The sequence below is a fragment of the Pseudopodoces humilis genome, chromosome 2 (genome assembly GCF_049639895.1).
Source record: "Pseudopodoces humilis isolate 2021_Gansu_Grassland_sample_001 chromosome 2, ASM4963989v1, whole genome shotgun sequence".
Lineage (NCBI taxonomy): Eukaryota > Metazoa > Chordata > Aves > Passeriformes > Paridae > Pseudopodoces > Pseudopodoces humilis.
The window spans coordinates 34250321-34273309 of record NC_142201.1 but is presented as its reverse complement, the minus strand read 5'-3'; the positions used below and the strand labels follow the sequence as shown (position 1 = coordinate 34273309).

Below are 22989 nucleotides of genomic sequence, written 5' to 3'. Positions count from 1 at the left end.
GTGCACAGTGTAATGCATGTGTTTCAAATGCTTTGTATATTTGTGGAAAAAGGCCTAAAGAGAAAAGTATTGGAAACAGCAGACAGCTGCCAATCAAACCAGTGCAAGCTCTTGGGCTTTTATTCCTCAAGCTCTTTTTTTTTTTTTCCTCCCCTTGATATGATTGCTAAGTTCCTTTATTCTTCTTAAAAAGAAAGCTTCATTCAAATTATTTTAATTATTTAGTACTGAAGAGAATTTAAACACATAAAAACAAAACACATAAACACAAAACATAACTTTGCTGTTTAGTGTGAGGTGGAACAAAAGTACTGTCTATTGGCTTAGAGTCATAGGATCATTTAGGTTGGAAGAGACCTACAAGATCTTCAAGTCCAAACATAAACCCAGCACCACCATGTTCAGCAGCAAGCTATGTCTCTTAAGTGCCACATCCCCATGTTTTTTGAACATTTTTCTGGATTGATGGACCAAGGCAAAGGCTATGAGATTCAATAAGGCCAGCTAATAGTTCAATTCTATTCTAATGCCTTCACCATTTCAGTGAAGAAACTGTTCCTAAGATGTAATCTAAACCTCCCCTGGCAAAATGTCAGGCCATTTTATTTGGTCCTGTCACTGTTACTTGGCTAGACAAGGTCCATCCTTTGAGAGGTAGCTCTGGGTATCAGCTTTACTGGAAATTGCTTGGCATGATGAAAATAGGACTATAAGATCTGTTAAAGAAAGCATTTGTTTTTTTTTTTATTCTCAAAAAAGAGAAAGGAGTGATGCCTTGAAAAATATTTCACACCAAATTGGCTGTTGCAGAGCCATAACATTTCAGCTAAATCCTCTGATCAGGTGGAAAAGAAAGCAGGCGTGAAGCCTGTTTATGCTACCAGTGATGCCTGAAAAGTGCTGGTAGTTCTGGGTGATGTCCTGAGAAGGACTGAAAGGATGCACTATGATGTACCAGCCTGTTTGAACACCTGGTTGAAGAGAGAGTTTGTAAAGTGGCTCTGCAGAAGGGCCAGTGTAATTCATGTAGCTGTCAGCTCCCTTCTAAGAAGCAGAGTAGTTGGAAGGTGTTTGTCAAGACAAATACATATTTCTATATGAAAGGAGCTAATCCCTTAAAATTTTGGCAAGATATTTATGGAAGGTAATTAAATGTAGGAACAAAAATAGGATATTTGTGTCATACTCCTGGAGCATTATCAATAATGGGACTGGTTTTGTGAGTAGTTGCGCATTTCTTCAGAGGAGCATGTGATGCTCTATAATTGAAATATTAATAGCAGATAATGACACTGTGGAATGATGGCCTCTTAAATGGAGACATACTTTAACAGCTTTTAATCTGTGTGGTAAATGCATATTAAAAATCTTTGACAATTTCAATGAAGAGCAATTATAGAGCATGCACAGTAGCTGTTCTTCTAAGTTAACTAACTCCCTAAGTCTCATGAATCTGCACTAGATTAATGAGCTATAAAATTTCATTCAAAATTAAATTTTTTACTGAAAAATAAAAACATCTAATTTAAAAAATAATCTTTCAGAACAATTAGCTGTCTTTATTGCAAAGTAGTTGTTTTCCTGTGAAAACTTCAGTACATATTTTATGAGGAACAAGAAAGATGAAAATTGAAAGAAAATCCATGAGTGTGAGATCACTCCAGCATGTGTTGAGAGAGAGGATTTTGAAAAGAAATCAGTTTTTTCCCAGTAAAGGACTATTATGAGAGAATTAGGAAATTTTATATGTAGTACAGTCTAGACCTTTCTGTACTTGCACATTCATAATCCATTTGACCTGCTTGTGTTATCAAAGAAGAGAAAAATGAATAAAATTTCGTATTTGGAACACAACTGTTGTAGCTGTCTTGAAGATAAAACATGTGCATGCTCCTTGTACTTTCTCATTCCATGTTAGAACTGATTTTTAAGTGGTTTTGAGTACGAAATTGAGCTCCATCCAGAGGCTCGGGTGGCTTCAGTAAAACTATCTTTAAAAAATATAAACTAAAAAAACCCCACGAAGTTCTATTCCATCTAGGATTTTTGCTGCTGGAGGTTGGGTGATGTCCCTGGGAAGGTGGCGTGTGTCAGCAGAGGTTGGGCAGCCTGGTGCAGCTGGGACATCAAGCTTGGGCACTGCTCTGCAAGGGCAGCACCTCTGGGGCTGTCCAGCTGTGGGTCTCCAGCTCACTGGCTCGCTCTGCTTCCACACCAGCCACATGAACCTGGCTTTGCTTGGGGCCACTGCTTTGGGCCGGACACCGAGAGGCACACAGGCACCTCTAGCACTGACAATCCCCAGCCAGCTTTTGCCACTGCCCTGACTCTTCACCAGGTGCTGGCCAGATGAAGAAATAAATGTCCTGGCCGGTAGTGGGTTTGAAGGGTGTGGAAGCAGGGCAGAGAGGGAGACGAAGGCATGTTCAGACTGTTTTCCATGTTTTTATTAAGTCAGTGGCATCTGAGGTTAATCTCACGTTAATGTCAATGCTGTGATGGCTTCTGATCGTTAGTTGCTTCAAAAAATTTTAATAATATGGAAATGTGCTTTTTAAAATTTTGTGTTTTCATAAATTGCAGGCATCTCAGGGAAATTTTTAGTACTGATTGGTTTATGTGCTATGTTTCCTGTTAACTAGATTTTTCCCAATATTCTCTAATCACCTTGTACCTCTCTTCCTGATTCTAATTACTAGAGCTTTGTATATGATAACAAGCACTTCAGATCACAAGTGATTGCAGTGTTTTGAAGTGAACTACTCCAGAAACTTTCAATTACCTTTTAAATTTTGTATACCAACTCGTGACTTCTGCTTACTTATTTGATGGAAATACTGTCACCCTGAAGCTGTGGGAAGCAGAAGGGACTATTTGAGTGTTTGAGTGACAGCAGAGCAGTTTTGTTGGCTGGAAGAGGCAGATCTGAATGTGACCTTCAGGTGGATGCTCTTAAGCTTGATTGGGATATGGAAATTACATTATCTGTCTCTGGGAAGAGAGGAGATGCAGTTTAAATCACTCTTGATGAACTTTCCAATTTTTTTTTTTTTTCCTTCACACACACACACCCCTCACATTCCCAGAATATAATATACTATAGTAAGGGAATATTTAAAGAATCGACTTTCCCAGCATATTGGTTGCCCAACTGTATCTCTCCATCTGTGCTATGAGCAAGATGGAATGATTAATTCAATCTTTTAATAGCATGTGGTCAGAATAAGAGATGTTGGAATTCACAAGCAGTAAAAGTAAATGCTGTAAGGATGATATTGGGGGTTGTGATACAATATATCCTGTACTATCTAGGAATATGATGATACTGTCAATACTGTCGTAAAAATAAAAGTTAAAATATTTTGTCTTTTTAAAGATATCGATCACAGTGCAAAGTATAAATAGTTTTTTGTTGTCTTTAATTCCTCTGGTGGAGTGCTAAAATGCAGGTAGCAATATTTTGCTTTTGGTTTGGATTTCTAGTTTGACCATAAGTAATGAGATCATTCTCTGCTTCAGTTTCTGCATATGAAAATGCTGATGAATCATAAAATCATCAAATTAATTTAGGTTGGAAAATTCCAACAGTTAACCCATACTGCCAAATCCATGACCAAACCACGTCCCTAAGTGCCACATCTACATATTGTTTAAATACCTTCAGGGGTGGTGACTCAACCACTTCCCTAGACAGCCTGTTCCAATGTTTGATGACTCTTTCAGGGAAGAAGTTTTTTTCCCAATATCCAATCTAAACCTCCTCTGGCATAGCTTAAGGCCTTTTGCTCTTGTCCTGTCACTTATTACATGGGAGAGAAAAGATCTATCCTCCCCTTGCTAAAATGCCTTTCAGGTAGTTATAGAAAGCAATAAGGTCACCCCTGAGCCTCCTCTTCTCCAGGCTAAGCACCTGCAGCCCCCTCAGCCGCTCCTCATCAGACTTGTGCTCCAGACCTTTCCCCAGCTCCATTACCCTTCTCTGGACATGCTGCAGCACCTCAGTGTCTTTCTTGTCATGAGGGGCTCAAAACTGGCCACAGAATTCAAGCTGTGGCCTCACCAGTGCTGAGCACAAGGGCACAGTCACTGCCCTGCTCCTGCTGGCCACACCATTGCTGATACAGGCCAGGATGCCATTGGCCTTCTTGGCCACCTGGGCACACACTGGCTCACGTTCAGCTGCTGCCAACCAGTGAGGATCCCCAGGTCCTTTTCTGCTGGGCAGTTTTCCAGCCACTCTTCCTCCAGCCTGTAGTTCTGCATGGGGTTGTTGTGACCCAAACTCAGGACAGCTGGCCTTATTGAATCTCATAGCCTTTGCCTTGGTTCATCAATCCAGCTGGTCAAGCTCTCCCTTTGTAGAGCCTTTCTGCCCTCCATCAGTTCAACACTCTCCCAGCTTGGTGTCATCTGAAAATTGGCTGAAGGTACACTTGATCACTTTATCCAGATGATTGATAAATATGTTAAACAGGACTGATGCCAATACTGAACCCTGGGGAACCTCACTTGTTACCAGCTACCAGCTGGATGTAGCTCCATTCACCACCACACTCTGTCTATGGCTATTCAGCCAGGATTTTACATAGCAAGCAGGATGCCTCTCCAAGCCATGAGCAGCCAGTTTCTCCAGGAGAATGCTGAGTTTCAGCAGATGCTGAATATCTGATTTTCCACATTTTCTGAGCTTTGGGCTCTTCAGATGTTCTCTAGACTTAAAGGTTTATGGTGGAACCTTCCATAAATGGTGTAGGGACTTGCCTGCTTTTTTTTCTACAGTATCTGGGATTAAGCCAAGAATAACAGCTGTTCTTTTCTTCTCCTTCTTCTCCTTCTTCACTTTCTTCTTTTCTTCTCTTTCTTATATTTCTTCTATTTCTTTCTTATTTTTATTCTTTTTCCTTTTTTCTTTCCCTTTTCTTTTTTTCCTTTTCTTTTTTTTCTTTTTTCCTTTTCTTAGCTCTCTGTTGTGAAATAACCATCATTTACAGTTTTCTGAAATGAGGTTTCTGCTCTGCAGTCAGTTATGACATTTGCTCAGTCTGTAATGGAGTGACAGCAGCATCATGCTTTGCTGATTCATATTTTCTTCAGCATTCCAAATTTACGGCCATTACTCATTATAGTTTTTGGTCAAAACTATAACCCAAATGCTAATTTTTCACAGACATGAAATTTTAAAACCTTAGGAATTCTGTGCCACATTTCATGCAGATAACTGTCAATTTTTTTGAGATATATGGGATGTGGTCTTTCCAAAGGAAAACCTTTTCTGAGATTACTCACATTGAATTTTGTTTGTTATTTGTGGCTTCTTCACTGGATTTCTGAACATGATTTGGAAAAATACAACATTTATTTGGGATTTTAGTGAGTGGGAAAAGTGTCTTTGAATGTCAAATGTTTGGTTAAAATGAAATTTTCTCTGTAGGGAAATAGCACTTGGAAACAGGGAATTGCACTTGGGAAGGCTTTTGTGTGCTCAGGGTATGGCTGAGAGCAAGGACTTGAAATGGTTTCTTTCATCCTGAGGGATGTAAAGCATTGTCAGATGCAGCTGCATCTACTCGTTAGCTGTTTGGGAAATCTTGGAGCCTAGACATCTTCAGTTCCTGGTAGAGAATAAAAAAATAATTCTAATGTCTCAAACTTGTGCAGGATGGGAAAATGCATTCTGCAGCTACTCGACTATGCAGAGCTATTTCCATTACCCCTATTTAAATCTCCTGGGATAAGCTCCTCTTTTTCATCTCTCATTTCTCAACAGGAAAAAAAGTATAATTACATGATGACATGACTTGAAGAGCATTGGGAAGTTTTACATAAAATGACATTGCCCAAGGTATTGCAGAATTACATTTGCCCAGAGGGAGGGAGTATGGGAGTAAGTATCAGTAAATCTGTTCAAAAGATAATCAGATGCTTTTTTCTTGATTTAAAGATACACCTGTACATAACTTCCCTATCTTTAGAGTGACTGGAGTGAAAGAGAAGAAAGCCAAAGAGTAAGACTTAATAGGTAAATATATAAAAAGAATGAAAGATAAGCAGAGGAGAGAATACAAATGGAAAAATCTGCTTCTCTGTTCTTGTGATAGTATTTTCCCATGCAAAAAATTATATGGGTAAATGGAGCCTTTAAATATATGCATATGTAGGGAAGATTAGTTTCTTCTTGGAGCTAGCATCGTGTTTCTTCTCCTGATATTTTTAACAAATCCAGTAATCTTTCATATGCAGGCTGTGTCTGTTCAGTATAGTGTAAGGAATTAGTGGGATTTCTTCATATTATTGCAACAACCCTTCTGCCCTTATTTCACAAAATCCAACATTATATTTTTGTGAAGTGCCTTTTATGACTGAGGCTGGAAATGCTCACCTATGGATCACTGTCGCTGAGCTGAGTTTGCGCCTTGTCAGTGACAGTGCTGTCCCCCACGCCTCTCCTGTCCAGCCTCATGGCAGCAGAGCCTCCCTTCCAGGCTCAGACGATGTTTCCTGGCCTCATCCAAGTCCCCAGCTGGCATCTGTCCCAACACAAAATGATTGCACAGTGCAGCAAAACATGCCCTGTGTGGTGTAACACCAGCGGGTAGTCAGGTGCCAGATATTTTTGTGAAAGTTTGTCAAATGTACTATCAGCCTTTTTCTGAAATAATCCTTAAGACTAGTGTTTCTCCAGAAAAACAAACAAACAAACAAACAAACAAAAGTGGCTCAAGCCAGGAATAGCAAGAATATGTAAGACAAGGACTCGTGTGTGCTGGCAGAAGTTGCTCGATGTCTGTTGGGAGCTTGCAGAGCAATAATTTCACTGATACAATTAGTACTTGTAGAAGTAAGGCAACTTTTCCATCTCATGATTCCTTCTCTATCACCTCATGGGATCAAGTGCTCTCCTTTTCCTACGCACTCAGCTGGGAACTTTACTCACAAGAGCAGATTGTGGGCAAACTTGGATTCCTGATTAATTTTTAGCAGATTTTAATGCTGCACTGTGGTATTTTCCATCTGACTGATTTGTATAATGATGTGTTCAATCTTTCTATTTTGCACTCATAAAAAAAAAGTAAAATTCAAATATCTTATCGTCAGATGAATTTTGGCAAAAGGAACAAAGTACTCAGGAATGGCAAACATGGCCAGAAGTGATATTCACGACTCAGGAACTGCACCCTCTCATCTACTTTTGCTTTCTTTTACCTTAGGGCAGCTCCATATTTGTTAGGATCTAATTTCCTAATATCTCTGTCAAAATCAGCCTGAACTTGTATTATAAAAAGCTTAGATATGTGCTTCATCAAACCATTTTTCAATGCAGCCTTATTTCCCATTGTCTGAGAGAAAGGCAATTCAGAAATGCCAAGAAAAGTTCCTGAATTAAAAGTCTTCTGCATTCTCATCCTCCTCTTTCTTGGGGAAGAGGTGGCAACATCCAGCTTTTTTTCTGTGTATGATCCATGATCCTGAGGCAGAAGGTCTGCATAGGGTTTACTGGAGGAAGAGGTTCTTCACAGAGTGAAGACAGCATAAATCAGCTGAGACAATTACCATCTATATCATTTTTGAAAACTCCAACTATCTTTTTCTCCAAACAGCCCTTCTGCCAAGTCTAGCAGCATCACGGAGTACAAGACTAACATTACTGAGCATCCTATTTGATAAATAGAGCAAAAGCACTCAGGCTTCAGTCAAAAGATGTGTGAAAATTTGTCTTCCCTTGACTCCTGTAACCAGGAAGGACTTTTTCACTTGCAAACACACCAGTCATATGCTCTGAAAAACAGGGCACTGAAAATACATGTGCAAGTGGAGAGGAAATATTTTTTGATTACTTTGGCAACAGCTGTAACTTACTTTTCTAGCAGTCAAGATCAGTGCCTTGACTTACCCCACCAAACCATGGCTGATTTATATCTGTAAGTACCAGTGCCTGTGTCCTCACTGGGGTCATTTTTTGGCCTTGAGGACAATATCACCATGCAGAGATTTATGATTCAGGTGTATTAAATTGCTTAAAGCTGTATCTCTTTCACCTAAATACCTGGAGGTGGGGAGAAGGTGAAGAGAGGGGAAAGGGGAATGAAGCACTTGAAAATTACCTCATCTTGACAAAAAGCCTTTTCCTGTGTCTTACTTGAAAGTCTAACACTTCCTTCTGCTTCCCCTTCCACACCCTGCTTTCCACACACACTTCTCCCTTTATCTGCATTTATGCTGTCTTTCCAAGAATCGCTAGAAGAAATGCAGATAGGTGTGTCATGCAAATGAAATTTTTAGTGTAGCTTTCCACTCCCCTTCCCACTGTTGCTAGAGAGAGCTCTTTCTATAGAAAGTGCTCTTTGAGTGCCAAAGCTCTTGCTCTGAACAGCTGCCTTATTTAGGGTATTGTTATTTTTCTTTAGCAAAAAATATTCTTTTCAGGACTGTAATGCTGGCATCATAACTTTCATTTTACTACTGCACCAGTTTATCTTACATTTTTTGTAATATGTGGGGGGCTTTTACTATAATTAGGTCTTGCTGTGGATACTCATGCTCCAAACTGGTGATATTGGACTCTAATAATACCTGCTGCTCTCTAATACCCCCTAAGGCTTCACAGTGTGTTCATGAGTTGAAAAAGCAAGAGAAAAATGAGCTGTTCTGCTCATTTGTAGTATGACTTTCACATGTATTAAATGAGATATCTAGGAAAAATTCCTGTAATGGATTTTGGGAGCTTATATCTCAGCCTTCTGTGAAGGGCTTGTCATCTTGCCTGAAAATGTTATCACTTCATCCCTATAAGCAAGCTGGCATGCTTATCAAAAAGCTAAGCAAATGTTATAAATTTAGAGCAGCCTTAAGTTTGTTTTTGTTTTTTTTTAAGTTGTTTTCCTTGGCAATTAAAAAAAAAAAAATCATTAGTCTGGCTCAGCAGATGTTTGCTGCTAACTCTGAAGAAATGTCACTTGTTCCTGTGTTGACAATGTCAGGAAGGGATGAGTATACACATTAGCTCCTTAGCTGGCTGAGCACTCTGCTTCTCTAGTTGGTGTATCTGCCAACTCCTCTGCTTTTGTGTCATTTGCTGCCTTGCTGCACTTTGGCCATTTGTCCAGGCTTTCTGGAAATGTGATGCCTTGGCTGGAGTTACAGCACTGGTTGGGTTCCCAGGTGATCAGGCAGCCCAGACAAATTGCTGCTGCTGTGTGGGAACTCTGCTATGTTGTGGAAATGTCCACTTCATGGGGCACAGGCAGTGAGTGCATTCCCCTGAAATACAGGGATGGAGCTTCTGTGAGTTTCCAGACTTGGTGTGAGTTGTTGTTTGTTGTTTCGTTGGCATCCAGCAGGCTCTGTGTGTGCCTTGCGGATCAGTTAAACAAGAGACTTAGTCCTATGTGTGCCAGGGGTTTTGCTGTGCTTTTGTGAGCAGTCATATTCCCTGTCAATGGCTGCATGGGAGCCTTATTAAATTAGGTCTTCCCCTGGCTGCTGAAATTCTTACAGCCATCTGACTGCTGCCGTTCCATTAATAGCACTTTGAGATACCTATGAGTTTGTAGGGCAAGGGACACATTTCCATGGTTTGGTTTCTCCTGCTCTTCTGGTTCTTCCACACCTTTCTCTTCCCATGAGTAACTCCAGGGCCAGCCTCTCTCTGATACCTTCATTTCCTCATGATTCTTAACAAAAGCTGGGAGGCTTGTGACCTATCTGATGCAAAACTCCAGTTGTGTTTGGGAGCAGATGCTGTCCCTGGACAGATAAATCTCCCTTACACAATGCATCCAGCCATTCGAGGTAGGTTGGACCTGTTGGCCGTGTGCCTGTGGATCTGCATGTGTGCATGACAGTTGTTCCCAATGGCCCCAGCTGCTGAAACCAGCAGGACACCTTTCCACAGAAGGACTAGTCAGGCTGGTTGCCACCTACCTGGTTTCCAGCCTTAAAGGCCTTCAGTCTTGATTGCATATTGATGTTCATTAGGACAGTGATTGGAAGCAGCAATGGCAGAAAAGATTTTGGTGTGTAAATTTGGAAAAACAATTTGCATTTGAAAAATCACCTGCACAGGCTTAGGACAGGCTTGAAGCAGACACAGTTTGTCTGGCTTATCTGTCAGGATTTGAGTACCTAAATTGTCTTCTATTAGGATAGTCCTGGAATGACATTTAAATCCAGACCCTGTTTGCCTGGTTTCTGCCAAACCAGAATTTTATGGAGACGTTTCTTTAAGGCACGCACAAAAGGCTGTTGCTAAAAGCTGCATGGATTCCCCAGCAGTTTACTGATTGCCTCTCAGAGTGGAAAATGAATTATTTTTCTACATCTGTTTAAGGACTATCATCTCCGCATTGCCAGGGTATAAATCAGGGAAAGAGAGTTGGAATATTTTGCAATAGGAAAAAGTACTCAATAATTCTGTGGAACACTGAGCTATATGATTTTTTTAATCCATCTGGAAAAACTCGATTGTGCCTTGTCCTGTGATGTTAGATGAGGACTGGAAATTACAGCTTGCCCTCTTTTTCTCACTCGGTGTTGCTATACAGGAATGGCTCCAAACTTGGATCTTGTTATTCAGTCACGAAACTAAATATTCATTGTTGGTTCTTTTATTTTTTTTTCCATCTGTGCTTCTGCCAGTTACCTTCAGGCCTAATGTTTGCATGTAAATTATTCAGTTATAGGAGGAATGAAAAAAAAAACCAAAACTGTTGGGATTTGTCTGTAGGGATCTCTCCAGCACAAATACCACCAAAGTTCCTGCACTGCATGGCCAGTTCAGGAGGTGCAGGCAGGTCCCAGTGTGGCATCTCACAGGTGGACACTGACCAACTTTTTGGATGCCTTCAGCTATGCTCAGGTCATGTCTGATAAGTACTGGTGACTGATTCAGATAATCTAAATTCTACTCTTGGCCTTCAATGTCTTAAAAAGAAGGTTAATGAGGAAATTAATATAAAGATATATTTTAATGTCCACATGACCCGTAATATGCCACAATGCAGATCCTAGATTAGTAAGGTTGGAGATGGAACTTTGTAAAAATTTTGATGCAATTTGCTTTAAATAAACTTCTAATACGTTTTTCTTTTTTCTTTTTTCCCTTGGGCCTCAAGCACAATGTGCTGTAAAGGTTTCAGAATACCAAAGCAAGCTACTCTCAAGGGAAGCTCTTCTGAGGTTTGCATTTTCTGTGTTCACATGGTGTATTCCTGCAAAAAAAGAGAAAGTTTAGTGCTTTTGTTTTGATTTGGCTACTTCAATGACCCTCATCCCTGCCCAGAGCTGAGATTTTGATGGCAGGAACTGGTCATTGATATGAAATTGGTCATTGATATGGGTCTGCAGACTGTTGAATTTCTCTGTGATCTTTGCAGCTGCAGGGGAGTCCTGACAACCCTTTTTTAGAGTCCCTTGAAAATGAGTATTTTTTAAAATTACGGAATTTTCTTACATTCTTTGTAGTGTTGAATTTGTGTGAGAATGTCTCTGTACATGGAATTTATTTCTGCTTAAGGAGAAGGATATTTAAAAGGAAAAGAATTATTTTTAAATAGCCTCATATCAGGACATAATAAATCAGCCTTATTTTTCTGTTTTAGGGTAATCCACTTGCAAAGTAAACAGGCTTATGTCATCCAAATACGTTGTAATGCAGGCAGAACCTGGAGCTTGAGAGAAGCTTCTCTCAGACACTGGTGTGATACAGGAGTAGCTAAGGACTGCAGGCTGGTTTCTTTGAACACAAAGGGAAATTAACAGCTACTGCTTGGTCAGGGGATTTCATTAGCACAGGGCTGTACCGTTCTCATGTCCCACGGAAATATCACAGGCATTATGCCTCTGAACTTGAGATAAATATCTACCTCCTTACCAGGAGCAGAGGGAGAGAGGGAACTGGGGTGGTTTAAATGAGATGCAAGAAATGCCAGAGGGAACCTCTCTGGGCATTGCGAAGCTGGTGGGTCTCCACTGCCTCCTGCCTGCCTGGGGGGCTGTGAGGCTCCAGCTGCACTCAGCTCAACCTCTCACACAAAATAAACCAGTATCTGCTGAAAACCAGGCTGAGCCAGGTCTGCTTTGAAAATTACATGCTGAGTTTCATCATGGAAGTGGTGTTTTAACAGTGAAAGTTGGGTGTACTGTGAACTCCACATGATATTGGAGTTCTAGAGGGAGCAAGGCATTAATAAACTGCCTTTCACTGGAGTTACCCTGGCTCATACACAGAGCCTGTGTTTGATCTGACCACTTTTGTTGACATAAATAGTAGCTGTGTCTCATTTCAATTCATTTTACATTAAGATTCATTTTACATTAAGACGTGACTTGATGGAAACTGTACATTTTTTATAAATTAATAACAATTAAGAATTGAGGAGGTTTTTTTTCTTCCTGTCGCACTCCCCTCCCCGATGTATTTCAGTTTTTCTCTTTGCATTTTCCATTTTGACTGAAGTGAGTGGATAGACTAAGTTGTGCCATGCAGTGCTGTGTCTATTCAAAACCATGCTATGTGGAAGTTGTATACTGTACCTCTTGGAAATAAAACAGATAATGTCTACTTATCTGTTTGTCTGCAGCCCTCATTTCTCCCTCCCTGTCTGCTTTCTTAGGTCCTTGGAGCTAGCTGCTACAAGCGGGCCTGTTTTAAATCTCTCTGTAATGTAGGATCTCACAGAATGCATTTTTTACAGTGGAGTCTTTAAGTGGCCATTAGGACCAAAAAATTGTCCTTTTCTTTGCACTCACCATGGGCAGGATAGGATTGGACATCTTCTTTCATCTGCTAAATTTTGTCCTCTGCTAAGAACCACTTCATCACAGCAATTCCTGTTACTTTGCTCTTCTGACTTTCCATTTTCATCTCATGTCATTCTCCCTTCCCCAGTCCTGAATTCTTTTTCTCCTTTTCTTTCATTAATTTTCCTCTAAGTGAATTTTGAATTAAAATGTCCCTTTTTATTCAATAGGTAGGTATGGTGGTGCAGTATTGGAAATGAGTGACAGCACCTGTATGCAACACATGAAATCCAAATGTCAGGTCAGCAATGTGTTGGGAGGCCAGGAAGCAAGGGAGGCATGGGGAGGCAGAAGAGGAGGAGAAGGTACTCAGGCCCAAAAGAATGCATTTTCTCTTGATAAGATTTGGACATTTTGTTTAGAGTTTGTGATTGGAAGTATTTTTGGTGGAAATTGCAGGGCTGTGTATAACTAAATTGAAGCCCCTTAAGAAAGGTCCTGGGGAAGTTTTATTTAGCTTGAATTATATAAGTCATTACATCTATGTGCATGCATATCACTGTAATTAGATAATTAGAGTTAACCTTCAAAGAACTGTAAACAAGTCCTGTTCTTCATGGATGGGAAGAACCAAGTCTTACCTGAAGAGAAGAGAAATTCATGTTGAATCATGATGGAAAGAATTATGTGTTTCAGAAAAGGTGAAATGTGGATCCTTTTTGAAGTTGCTGTGAAAAAATAAGCTTGTATCAGTGCTAGTCCTGTGTTTCATAACTATGTAAAATATGAGTTGATGTTGTACAACAAAGCAATCCCCTAAAAACCTAGAAATCAAAATAGAAAGTCCTTTGAGAAATGAAAACTGGCACCTTTTTAACATTTGTTATCTATAGCATTGCCTACAGACACTGTGCCACAGCAAAAGGAAGTATTCAGTACCATTTTTCCTGTGCAAATACCTCATGGCTTCTACTCCAAAACAACTTAGAAATTCACCTTAGTCACCTAAGGACTACATGGTGCTGCACATGAAACATTCTCCACCCCAAAAAATTGTAGTTGGCATAATTCACGCCTTTCCCAGGCGGTTAAGTTATAATGCCTCTGCTCTGCTTTGGCTGCAGGATTCCTTCCATGGTGGGAGGGTGCAGCCTGCTCCCAGTGTGAGAGCTTGTAGCTGGAATGGCAGCTGCTCTGCAAGGGCCAGCCCAGATGCTTCTTGGCTCACTTGGCAGGCTATGGGCTGCCTGGGGATGCAGGAGACACAGGCTGTGTCTAAGCCACCCCTCTAGCAGAGGGAGTTTGGGAGCATTCCCTGCCTGCCAGGCTGTGTGTGGGTCAAGGAACACTTGGAGTGGAGGCAGAGTGAGGCTGACAGCAGTCCCAGGGATGCTGGCTTCTGAGGGAGAGGGCTGGTATAGGTGGGAAAAGCACTTTTACGCAAGACAATTGCTTCCTCCTTCCTTTGGGGCTCAGGGCCTTGTGATTTTCAGAAAAGAAAGTGCTCAGGTATGCAGAGAAATTGGGTCAGCTGGTGTACTTTTGATGGCTCACCTTTGACTGAGATCTTTCATCCATGTTACTGACAGAGGCCAGTCTCTTGTCATTCTAGAAATTTTCAGGGTATCATGCTGCCAATTGCGATTTTTTCCCTGTACACATGGAGTAAGTCATCCCTGAGCTGATATAACTGCTGCCACCTTGCTCAGCAACAAAGTCATGGTGGAAATTTTAAAGGTCAGATGACTTCAGGATGATGAAATGCATGCAAATAGAAATGAGAAAATTTCTGAAGTGGGTGTTTGCCTTTTGTGTCGTCAACCTCAGTCTTCCGTGAACTGTTAATACTGGAAAATTGTAGTGCAGTAAATAATGGTGGATGTTCCATAGTTTTTATTTCCATACAGAGTTTGCTCCCAAGATTGTTTACTGGCTTGGCTTGAGCAGTCAAGTTAAGTGTACACTCTGTGAAATGCATCTAAACTTCTTAATTCTGTTACTACTGTGAACTAACCTTGTGTTGTTTTTTTTTCTCATACAGTTTTCCCTACACAAAATGGAAAGGTTGCTATAGTGACTGGAGGCACTAAAGGAATTGGTTACCAAACTGTGAAGCATTTGGCAAGACTTGGCATGCATGTGATAATAGGTAAAGTCATTATTTTCTTAATATACTTTTTCTTTCACAAAGTTTCTTTTTTTTTCTTTTAAGGTGTATTTTCTTTCCAGCATAAGTAAGGCTATGTCAGAGGAATGTTGGAGAACGTTTAGCTAGCATTTAGCAAAAATAAAGATTGATTTATGTTTTGCTTTGCAAGATCTTAAAAATAATAGTGGATGAGATTTTTTTTCTCTAGGGCTTGGAAGAGTTGTACTACCTTATATAAGAAGTAAACGATAAAAAACCTTAAATATCTGAGTATTACAAAAATATTTTAGTTCCCTGTTACAGGGATGGGTCATGCATCAGTGTTAGGGTGCACATATTCATTAAGAGGAAAACAAATTAAAGACTTGAAGGAATATTACAGAGTTTAGTAATATGATCTGTGGGGGATGATCTGTGTTATAAGGAGAGAGCCTTATAGCCCTTATAACTTCATCCACATAAAAATTGAGCATTTAGTTCTCAGTTTGTCACTGTAAGAGGCCTCTGTAGGCAAAACAAGGAAATAAATACCTGGAGATTCAGTTGTGTCAGTCTGAGATGGATAATTCACCTTCTGTAGGTGCCTGTTTCTCTCCATGGATAATAAAGAATTGATAAGGCGACTGTGTTAGAGTGAGACATTTGAAGTTAGGTGAATTTCTCTATGAACTCAAAAACCATCCTGTGTGCACTATTTCTTTCTACTGCAGACACTGTTTAGAAGACTTCCTATTTTTTAAAGCTCTCTCTAATACATATATGTATATTTATGCACTAACATGTCTACTAAATCAGAATGTAGTATAATGTATACTTACATGTTTAAAATGCTGCATTTTCTCACTTCATCTTTCTTTAACTAGATTTTTACCTAAACCACTATAACTTTTATTCCATAGAGTCACTGAAGATTGCTGTTTCATTGTACACTATCAAACTGGTGATGCCGTTTCGTTCAACTTTTATACAGAATTTTCTCTCTCTAAGGCTCTGTACACATATCAAACCCAGTCCAAACAATGGATGAGAGCATAGTAGCCATGTACTTTTAGTGTAGTGCAGTCAGTAACATTAATGGAGTTGTCCTGGAATCATACAGGTAAGTGGAACACCACTTACTCATACATATTTTAATAGATGTGTCAAACCCAAGCGTCTCCAAAACACAAGTAGATGCTGCTTTAATAAAAAACATCTAACATAATAAAAAATATCTAGCATAAATGCTAGATGTTGCTAATGTAACTAGATGTAGCTAATGATGTCAGCATTAATATTTCACTGAAATTGATTTTCATCTTTAAGTTGGACTGCAAAAATGTACTCAGTGGGAAAACAAAAAGGGTAATTTTCTTCTCTTTGCATAGGGTCATGGAAGCATAGAACATTCTTCTTTTTTTTAAGATTTATTTTGTATCACTTAAAGTTTAGTATATTACATGTAAAAAAAGCAGAGTGTGAGAGTTTCAGGAATGGGAAGGGGAGGTTTAGGTGCAGAATACCTAAACAAGTTGAATTTTTTCAACTCACAATCACTCCCTCCTGAACCTCATTCACTCAGACTCACTTTCATAAGCATGAAGATTTGTGAACTCATGTGATCCTGTGAGCATCGCCTGAGTATGGGAAAAGGTCATGCCAGCCAGGTCCTGATCCTGTCTCCGTGATTCTTCTTGATCAGAAATGACAGGCTAGTTTATGGTCAGATCCACCACAGAGGTTGTGCAGTCTCCTTCTCTGGACATATTAACAATTTGTCTGAATGCGACCTGTATTGCTTTTTCTAGGTGAAACTGCATTAGCAGAGGGATTGGACAGAGCTTCCTTCCAACCACTACCATTCTGTGATCTTTTATATTTCTCAGTAGCTCTCAGTACATTTTTCCTTTTCTGCAATATATAGGCTCTATCTACAGACTATTTTTAGGCTGGGTTAACAGGAAAAGTAATGATATGTGTATTATGCTGTAACCTGGAGATGTTATCCTCCTGATGGCAGAGTGCATGATCATCTGCTGGCCTTGACATGCACAGCACAGGAACAGTGTCCTCTAAACATGTCTTTTGTTTGTCCATAAAGGGCATTATTTTAACACTTTGCTCTTTCTTTTTGTGCTTACACACACACACACTTCTATTCACTCTACAGTTGTATCAATCTTACTATTTGCTTTAAGAACCCCTACAAATGTAAATTTAATGAAATTAATTATAGGAAGCATTTGATGAGTAAGTCTTCCAGCTGATTCATTTATTCCGAGCAAACTCTGACCTAAAAACTGAGCCCTGTGAGTCACAGCTATCTTCTTTGCCTGTGAAATTCTTCAGACCAAAGCAGCCCTGTCAGTAGAATGGATAGTCCCAGGCGCTTTTTCAGCTGCAAGATCATAACAGTCTCAAGAGCGCATTAAATGCAATGACCTTCCATCCTTGCTCATAACTGCTGGGCCCAAGTGTCCAGAGTATGTTTGAAATATCTGCTGGCACATTGGCATGCATTAGCACATTCTGCTTCAGGCCACTCAAGGCTCAAATAAGACAGCAAGTGTGCTCAAGCTTTCTCCTCTAGAAATGTTTTCACCTTATGTTTGTATATAGACATGAACTTCTGTGAAAAGGATGTTAAGTGAATTTGGGCTTGCAAGAGAGACTCACATGTAGCTTGCAGTCAATCATGCTCAATCACTGAATGCTTGTTTCCCATTATAGGAACTGTAGCAATAAAGGATGCTATCCCTGCAGCAGGCAAATGAGTCAAGCCTGAATGTCTGATGTGAAAAATGATTCACCATTTGTGATGGATGTGGTTTTGATTCAGTTTGACATTCTAGAGGAGTAAATATTTGAAACAACCTACTTTTAAATCCAATCTACCAATGGAATGAGGAAAGCAAATAAGTAGAAAGCATGTTACCTTGTGGAACGTGGGTAGGCACTGTATGAAAAGGCAGTACGTTCAGTCAGAGCCTTTACAAGTGGTTTCATAGTTCTTTTAAACCTTCTTCCTTTCCAGCCCCAGCACTGGTACACAAGACTCCATTCCCCCACCAATGGTTTTCCTCTGCAGGTGCTGCTCACCCTGCCCTCAGCCTCTCCCTGGGAAAGGGGTTTTGACAAATGCTGAAATGATGAAAGTACTTTTCTGTGTGTTTGTTGGATAGATTTCACTGAGGTTTTCTGCCAGGCTGCTTTTCCTGGTAGCCTTACTCACAGTCAGCAGGGCTTTTGCTTTAGGAAAGTCTCATGGCAGACAGAAAACCCCTGGTAGGGAAGACTGATGGCTGTGACGAACCTTTGGGATCAAGCCACACGGAGAGTTCCTGCTGCCTCCTCTGTGAATTACTAGTTGATAAATAAACTTGCAATTTCATTTTCAGAGGTAGAAGGCAAATGACACACTGTATTCATCAGTGACTGATACTGAGGTAGTGTTTTGTGTGCACTTACAAATAAATATGCTCTTCACAATGAGGACATTGGAAATCAGGATATCCCGAACATTTCTGTGACCTCCCCCAGCCCAGGGCATAAAACCCAGTAGTTTCAGCTCTGGTTCAAGGTGCTTGCCACAGTTTTGTGGGTCTCAATTTAGACTGATAAAAAAAGCATAAACTATTCATATTTCTTCCATCCTTGTTCACACCTGTTTAATTTTATGAGGATTCTGTGTGCACATGTAAAATTGTTGGCTCAAAAAAGGAGAGTCTAAATTTTATTCTTAATTTTTTTTCCCTCAGTACGTTAATAAAAGAAGGCTGAGATAATGTGATAATATCTAATATAGAAGTTTTGATAATTCCATCTGAAAATTGTGAATGAAAATCAAAAAGTTTGCACCTTTACAATGTTACACATATGCTGCTTGTTATAAAACACCAGGTTCAGAACAGTGCAATCAATCTTTAGTGTCTGAGTATATCAGTGTCAAAGATTTCTAAGACATGCTCACACTTTGAAGGAAGAAGTTTCATTATATTTATATCTGTGTATATATATTCAGGTAACTTATTTGAGCTCTGCAATTTTGGCTTGAGCCATGCAATTTTGGTGTATATAAATGTACTTCCGTCACCAGATTCGGCATTTCTGTGTGACCCTGGTAAGCCCTGCAGGAGATCAAGCAAGAGATATTTCTGTCATTTCTTTGATTCCCATTAGTTTTCAATTTTCAAGCTGGATTCTCTGCATCACAAATCAGACAATTCTTATATTGTATAATACTACAAAGTGACTTTAGAAGGATAATGAAATCCTAAGAAGATGGTGCAATTATTAATTTTCAAAGACAGCTTGATTTAATTTCAATTACTGAAAATTTCTATGGGTTACTTTAATAGTCTTTTTTAAATGTACATAGATCTATGAGATGCTTGGGTTGTTGTTTTTTTTTTTTCCTTGAAAAGTATTTATCTTCCTAATTTCAGCCAGGTTTTTTAGGCCTGAATGAGTTCCAGAGCTAGTCAGGAAGTGTCAAAATGTTACCAACCTATAAAAAGTGGGTGATGATTTCTTTTTTTCTGTATAAGCATAATGGAAATGCATGTGGATTGCTTTATAATTGTAATTCAGTTCAGGTTCTATCATATCTGTGCACTGTAATCAGGGTTATGAAAAACTCTGTTTACAGTACTGTTACTTGTGCATCATACATGTGCACACAGCCACACACAGTCTTCCAAATATATATGAATTTTGTCACTTTAGTCCCTAATTTCTGTTGGAAGACTGTCACCCCTGTGCTTGTTTTAACATGTGGTGCTTTCAACAAATAATTTTGTAGGAGGAGCACATAATGAAGTGACAAGTCTATTGAATTGTATCAAACTATTCAAGGTGATAAAGACCAGGGATGTGTGAAGAATTGCAGGAAGACCATAAGAAGCTGAGTGTTAAAAGGCATGTGCAGCTCAGTGTAGATCAATATGGAGTGATGGACATGGGGAAACAACACCAGAAAAAGACTTTATGGATTCTGTGTTGACCATCATCACTTTGGAAGCAGATCTCAGGGTCAAAAGAAATCATTCTGTGAAACTCAGCAGTGCTTGATAGGGTGAAAATCAAAACAAATATTAGAAATTGTTAGAAAATGAACAAATTAAACAGACAACTTGAATTGATTCAGCTGTATGAATCCTTTGTGGGCCAGAACCTTAAGTGCTATGTTGTGTTCTGGTCTGCCTATTGCAAAATAGTTTTAAAGGGTTTAGAGGAGAACAAGTTTTATCAGGGGGATGTAAAGGCATCCTTTTGAGGACCAGCCAAATGGACTTGGAGTCTTCAATCTGTTCACTGTCTTTGAAACATATAAAATGAGAAGCTAAAAAGATAGAGAGCTTAAAATAGTATGGAGATAGTTACAAACTTAGTATAAATACAGTACTGTACATCAAAAAGAAATGAAAACAGTCTAAAACAGGCCACTGTGATTAAAACCAAAATCCATCAGAAGCATAAAAAGTATTTCTGGACCCCAAATCATCCTTAGTAAAGGAGAAGTGTAAGGTGAACAAATACAGGGGCTGGGCAGTTTTTGGAAGAACATAGGCCAGTAACTGTGTTTTTTTATATTGAAAAGTAAGTCAGACATTTAAAAAGATGTAGAGTTAACTATGTGTTAATGAATTTTGGAAGAGTTAGTGTATTTTTTCTAGGTGTTTGTTTTATTTATTCATTGAAATATTCAACAACTGTGTGAATTAATTTAATCCTGATTTGCAAAAGCTTTTGTTAAGATTCATGCCAAAAGTTTTAAAGTGTCTGGCCTCTCTTGAGATAAGAGAAAGATATCTTGTAGGTTAATAATAGATTAGGAGGCAGAAAACAATATGGAGAAATTATCAGTTTCAAGTTGTAGCAAAGGTACTTGTGGTCCCATAGACAGTTGTTCAGTACATTTATAAAAGATAGATACAGAATATAGGGTAAAGAGTGAGATGATGCATTTTTTAAGATAGGTTTAGGATATTCAAAATTATTTGACTATTGATAATTAAAGGATTTGAGTTCGTGACATGAAAGGAGAGGCTGAGAGAGCTGTATTGAGTCTGAAGAGGAGAGAAGGACCAGAGGGATCTTTTCCAGTGCCTAATGGGAAAAAAAATCTTCTTTATTTTTTCCTTTTTTTTTTTTTTTTTACATTGTGGATGGTCAAACACTGGCAACAGGCTGATGAGAGAGGTTGAGGAGTCTCCATCCCTGAAAATACCTGAGATCTGACTGGACGTGGTCCTGGGCCACTAGCTGTAGCTGAGGGTGAGACTGGGTGGCGTCCAGAGATGCCTTGTGAAATTTTAAGTATTATGAAGAATAGGAAATAATATCCCAATAGTGAATGACTATGTTATGAAGGGGTGAATAAATACAGAGTGTTAGTAAATGCAAATACAGAATATGAGAAAAAACAGCCACACCTATGTATTTACAAGAATAGGACCTAAATTAACTGCTACTCAAAGAGTTAAATAAATATTGTGATTTACTGTTGAAAGCTCTATGTACAACATCATCGATATTTCATGCCAGTCATAAAGGCAAATAAAATTATATTACTTAGGAGGAAAGAAGATGAAAACAGGACAGAAAGCGTCCCTCTTCCTTTATAGAAACCATTGGTTCATCCTGTTGTGCATAACCAAAGGAGTCTGGTTAAACTGGAAAAAACTAAAGAGTGATGGTTAGGAGTGCAGGATGGCTTTGTACAAGGTGGGGCACAGAACAAAGTGCTGCTGCTTCCAAACAGATGACTGAGGTGTGGTATCATACAGTTATGAATGGTGTAGGAAGTGAACGAGAAGTGGTCATTCCCTGTCTTATTGTACACAAAGTTGAGAATATCCAACAAAATAAAAAAATACAACAACAAACAAACTACTGAAGTACAACCTTTTGAATGTAATTAAGTGTGTCATTAAATCACGGATCCTGCTGTCCCAGAACTCTTTGGTGGCCAAGCACTTGAATGAACTGAAATTGCAATTAGGTGAAGCAGTGCAGGCCACGTTCTTTAGGAGTCTGTGTGTGACCTTTTATTCAGGAAATCTCTGAAACTTCTTGCTTCTGGGAGGGTGTATTGGAAAAAATCACTCCCAGGCTTATTGCTGTCATCTCTTTTCCTTAAGCATCTGCTACAGGTTTGATGGAATTATTGGAAAGAGAGCACTTGTCTAGATGTATCTTAGGTTTGAAAAACAGGGTCATTCTTAACCTCTTGCTGGAACAGATGGGTAGCTGAAACCTAAGGCAATAATGATGACTTTTTTCCTTCTTTGCAAATCAACATTCTCCCACTTGCTTATTTTTATTTTTTTTTTCAAAGGAACACTTACAACGTTTTTACCTTTCATGCAAAAAAAGGCATATATTTAGTTGTGACTGCTGTATGAAAAATGACATAAGCTGGATGACACAAGATGTGTGCTGTCTCTAGACACAAGGAAGTTTGTACCATGTTCAAAATTTATTTTTTATAGCTGATCACATCCTTATACCTAGCTTTATTGAAATCCATGCCTTAAATGTTTTATGGATGAGATCCAAGGTCTGTATTCCTTTTACCTAAGATTTTATAAATTCCTTTAAAAGAAACCTTATAAATTCCTTAAAAAAACCTGCTCATATTTTATTGAGTTCAAATTTCTCATCCTTGGAGATTTTGGAGGCAATCATTCCTCTCTTTTAGGCATGTTTTATTTGTTGTGCACACTCATAAAAGCATAATCTTCCTAACACCAGTTGATAGGATTTTGCTTTTCTCTTGAGGCACTGGGTGCCCTCACAAGCCCTGTCTTCAGGCTTGTGCTTCAAAGAAATCAGATCCCCTTCGATCATAATGAGTGAGGATTATGCTGCTCTGAGGAGGCATCTTGATTCAAATTTCCACTTGGAAACTTTCATATTCTGTTGCACAAAGACATCTGTCTAACCATCATCCTTTGCAATTCCTTAACCAGGTGGTATACACTTATGCAGGGTTGATTGTGGTAACACCAAGCTTTTCCTGGTAATGCACATATACGTAAGAGCTTATGTGCACCACTTCTGAGCCACTTGGGTTGCTTGAAGGCAGTGGTGGGGCGAGGGAAGGCCCATGGGCATGCTGC

General features: G+C 39.3%; 1 protein-coding gene across 2 annotated transcripts in view; it reads left to right on the top strand.

The window, feature by feature from the left end:
* The window catches only part of DHRSX (dehydrogenase/reductase X-linked), a 161889-nt gene that overhangs the window by 22060 nt on the left and 116840 nt on the right, over positions 1-22989 (top strand). For both annotated transcript variants that reach the window (XM_005516493.3, XM_088051145.1), the window contains exon 2: positions 14780-14887. In XM_005516493.3, the coding sequence (XP_005516550.1) occupies positions 14780-14887 (108 nt within the window). The remainder of the gene's footprint in view (positions 1-14779; positions 14888-22989) is intronic.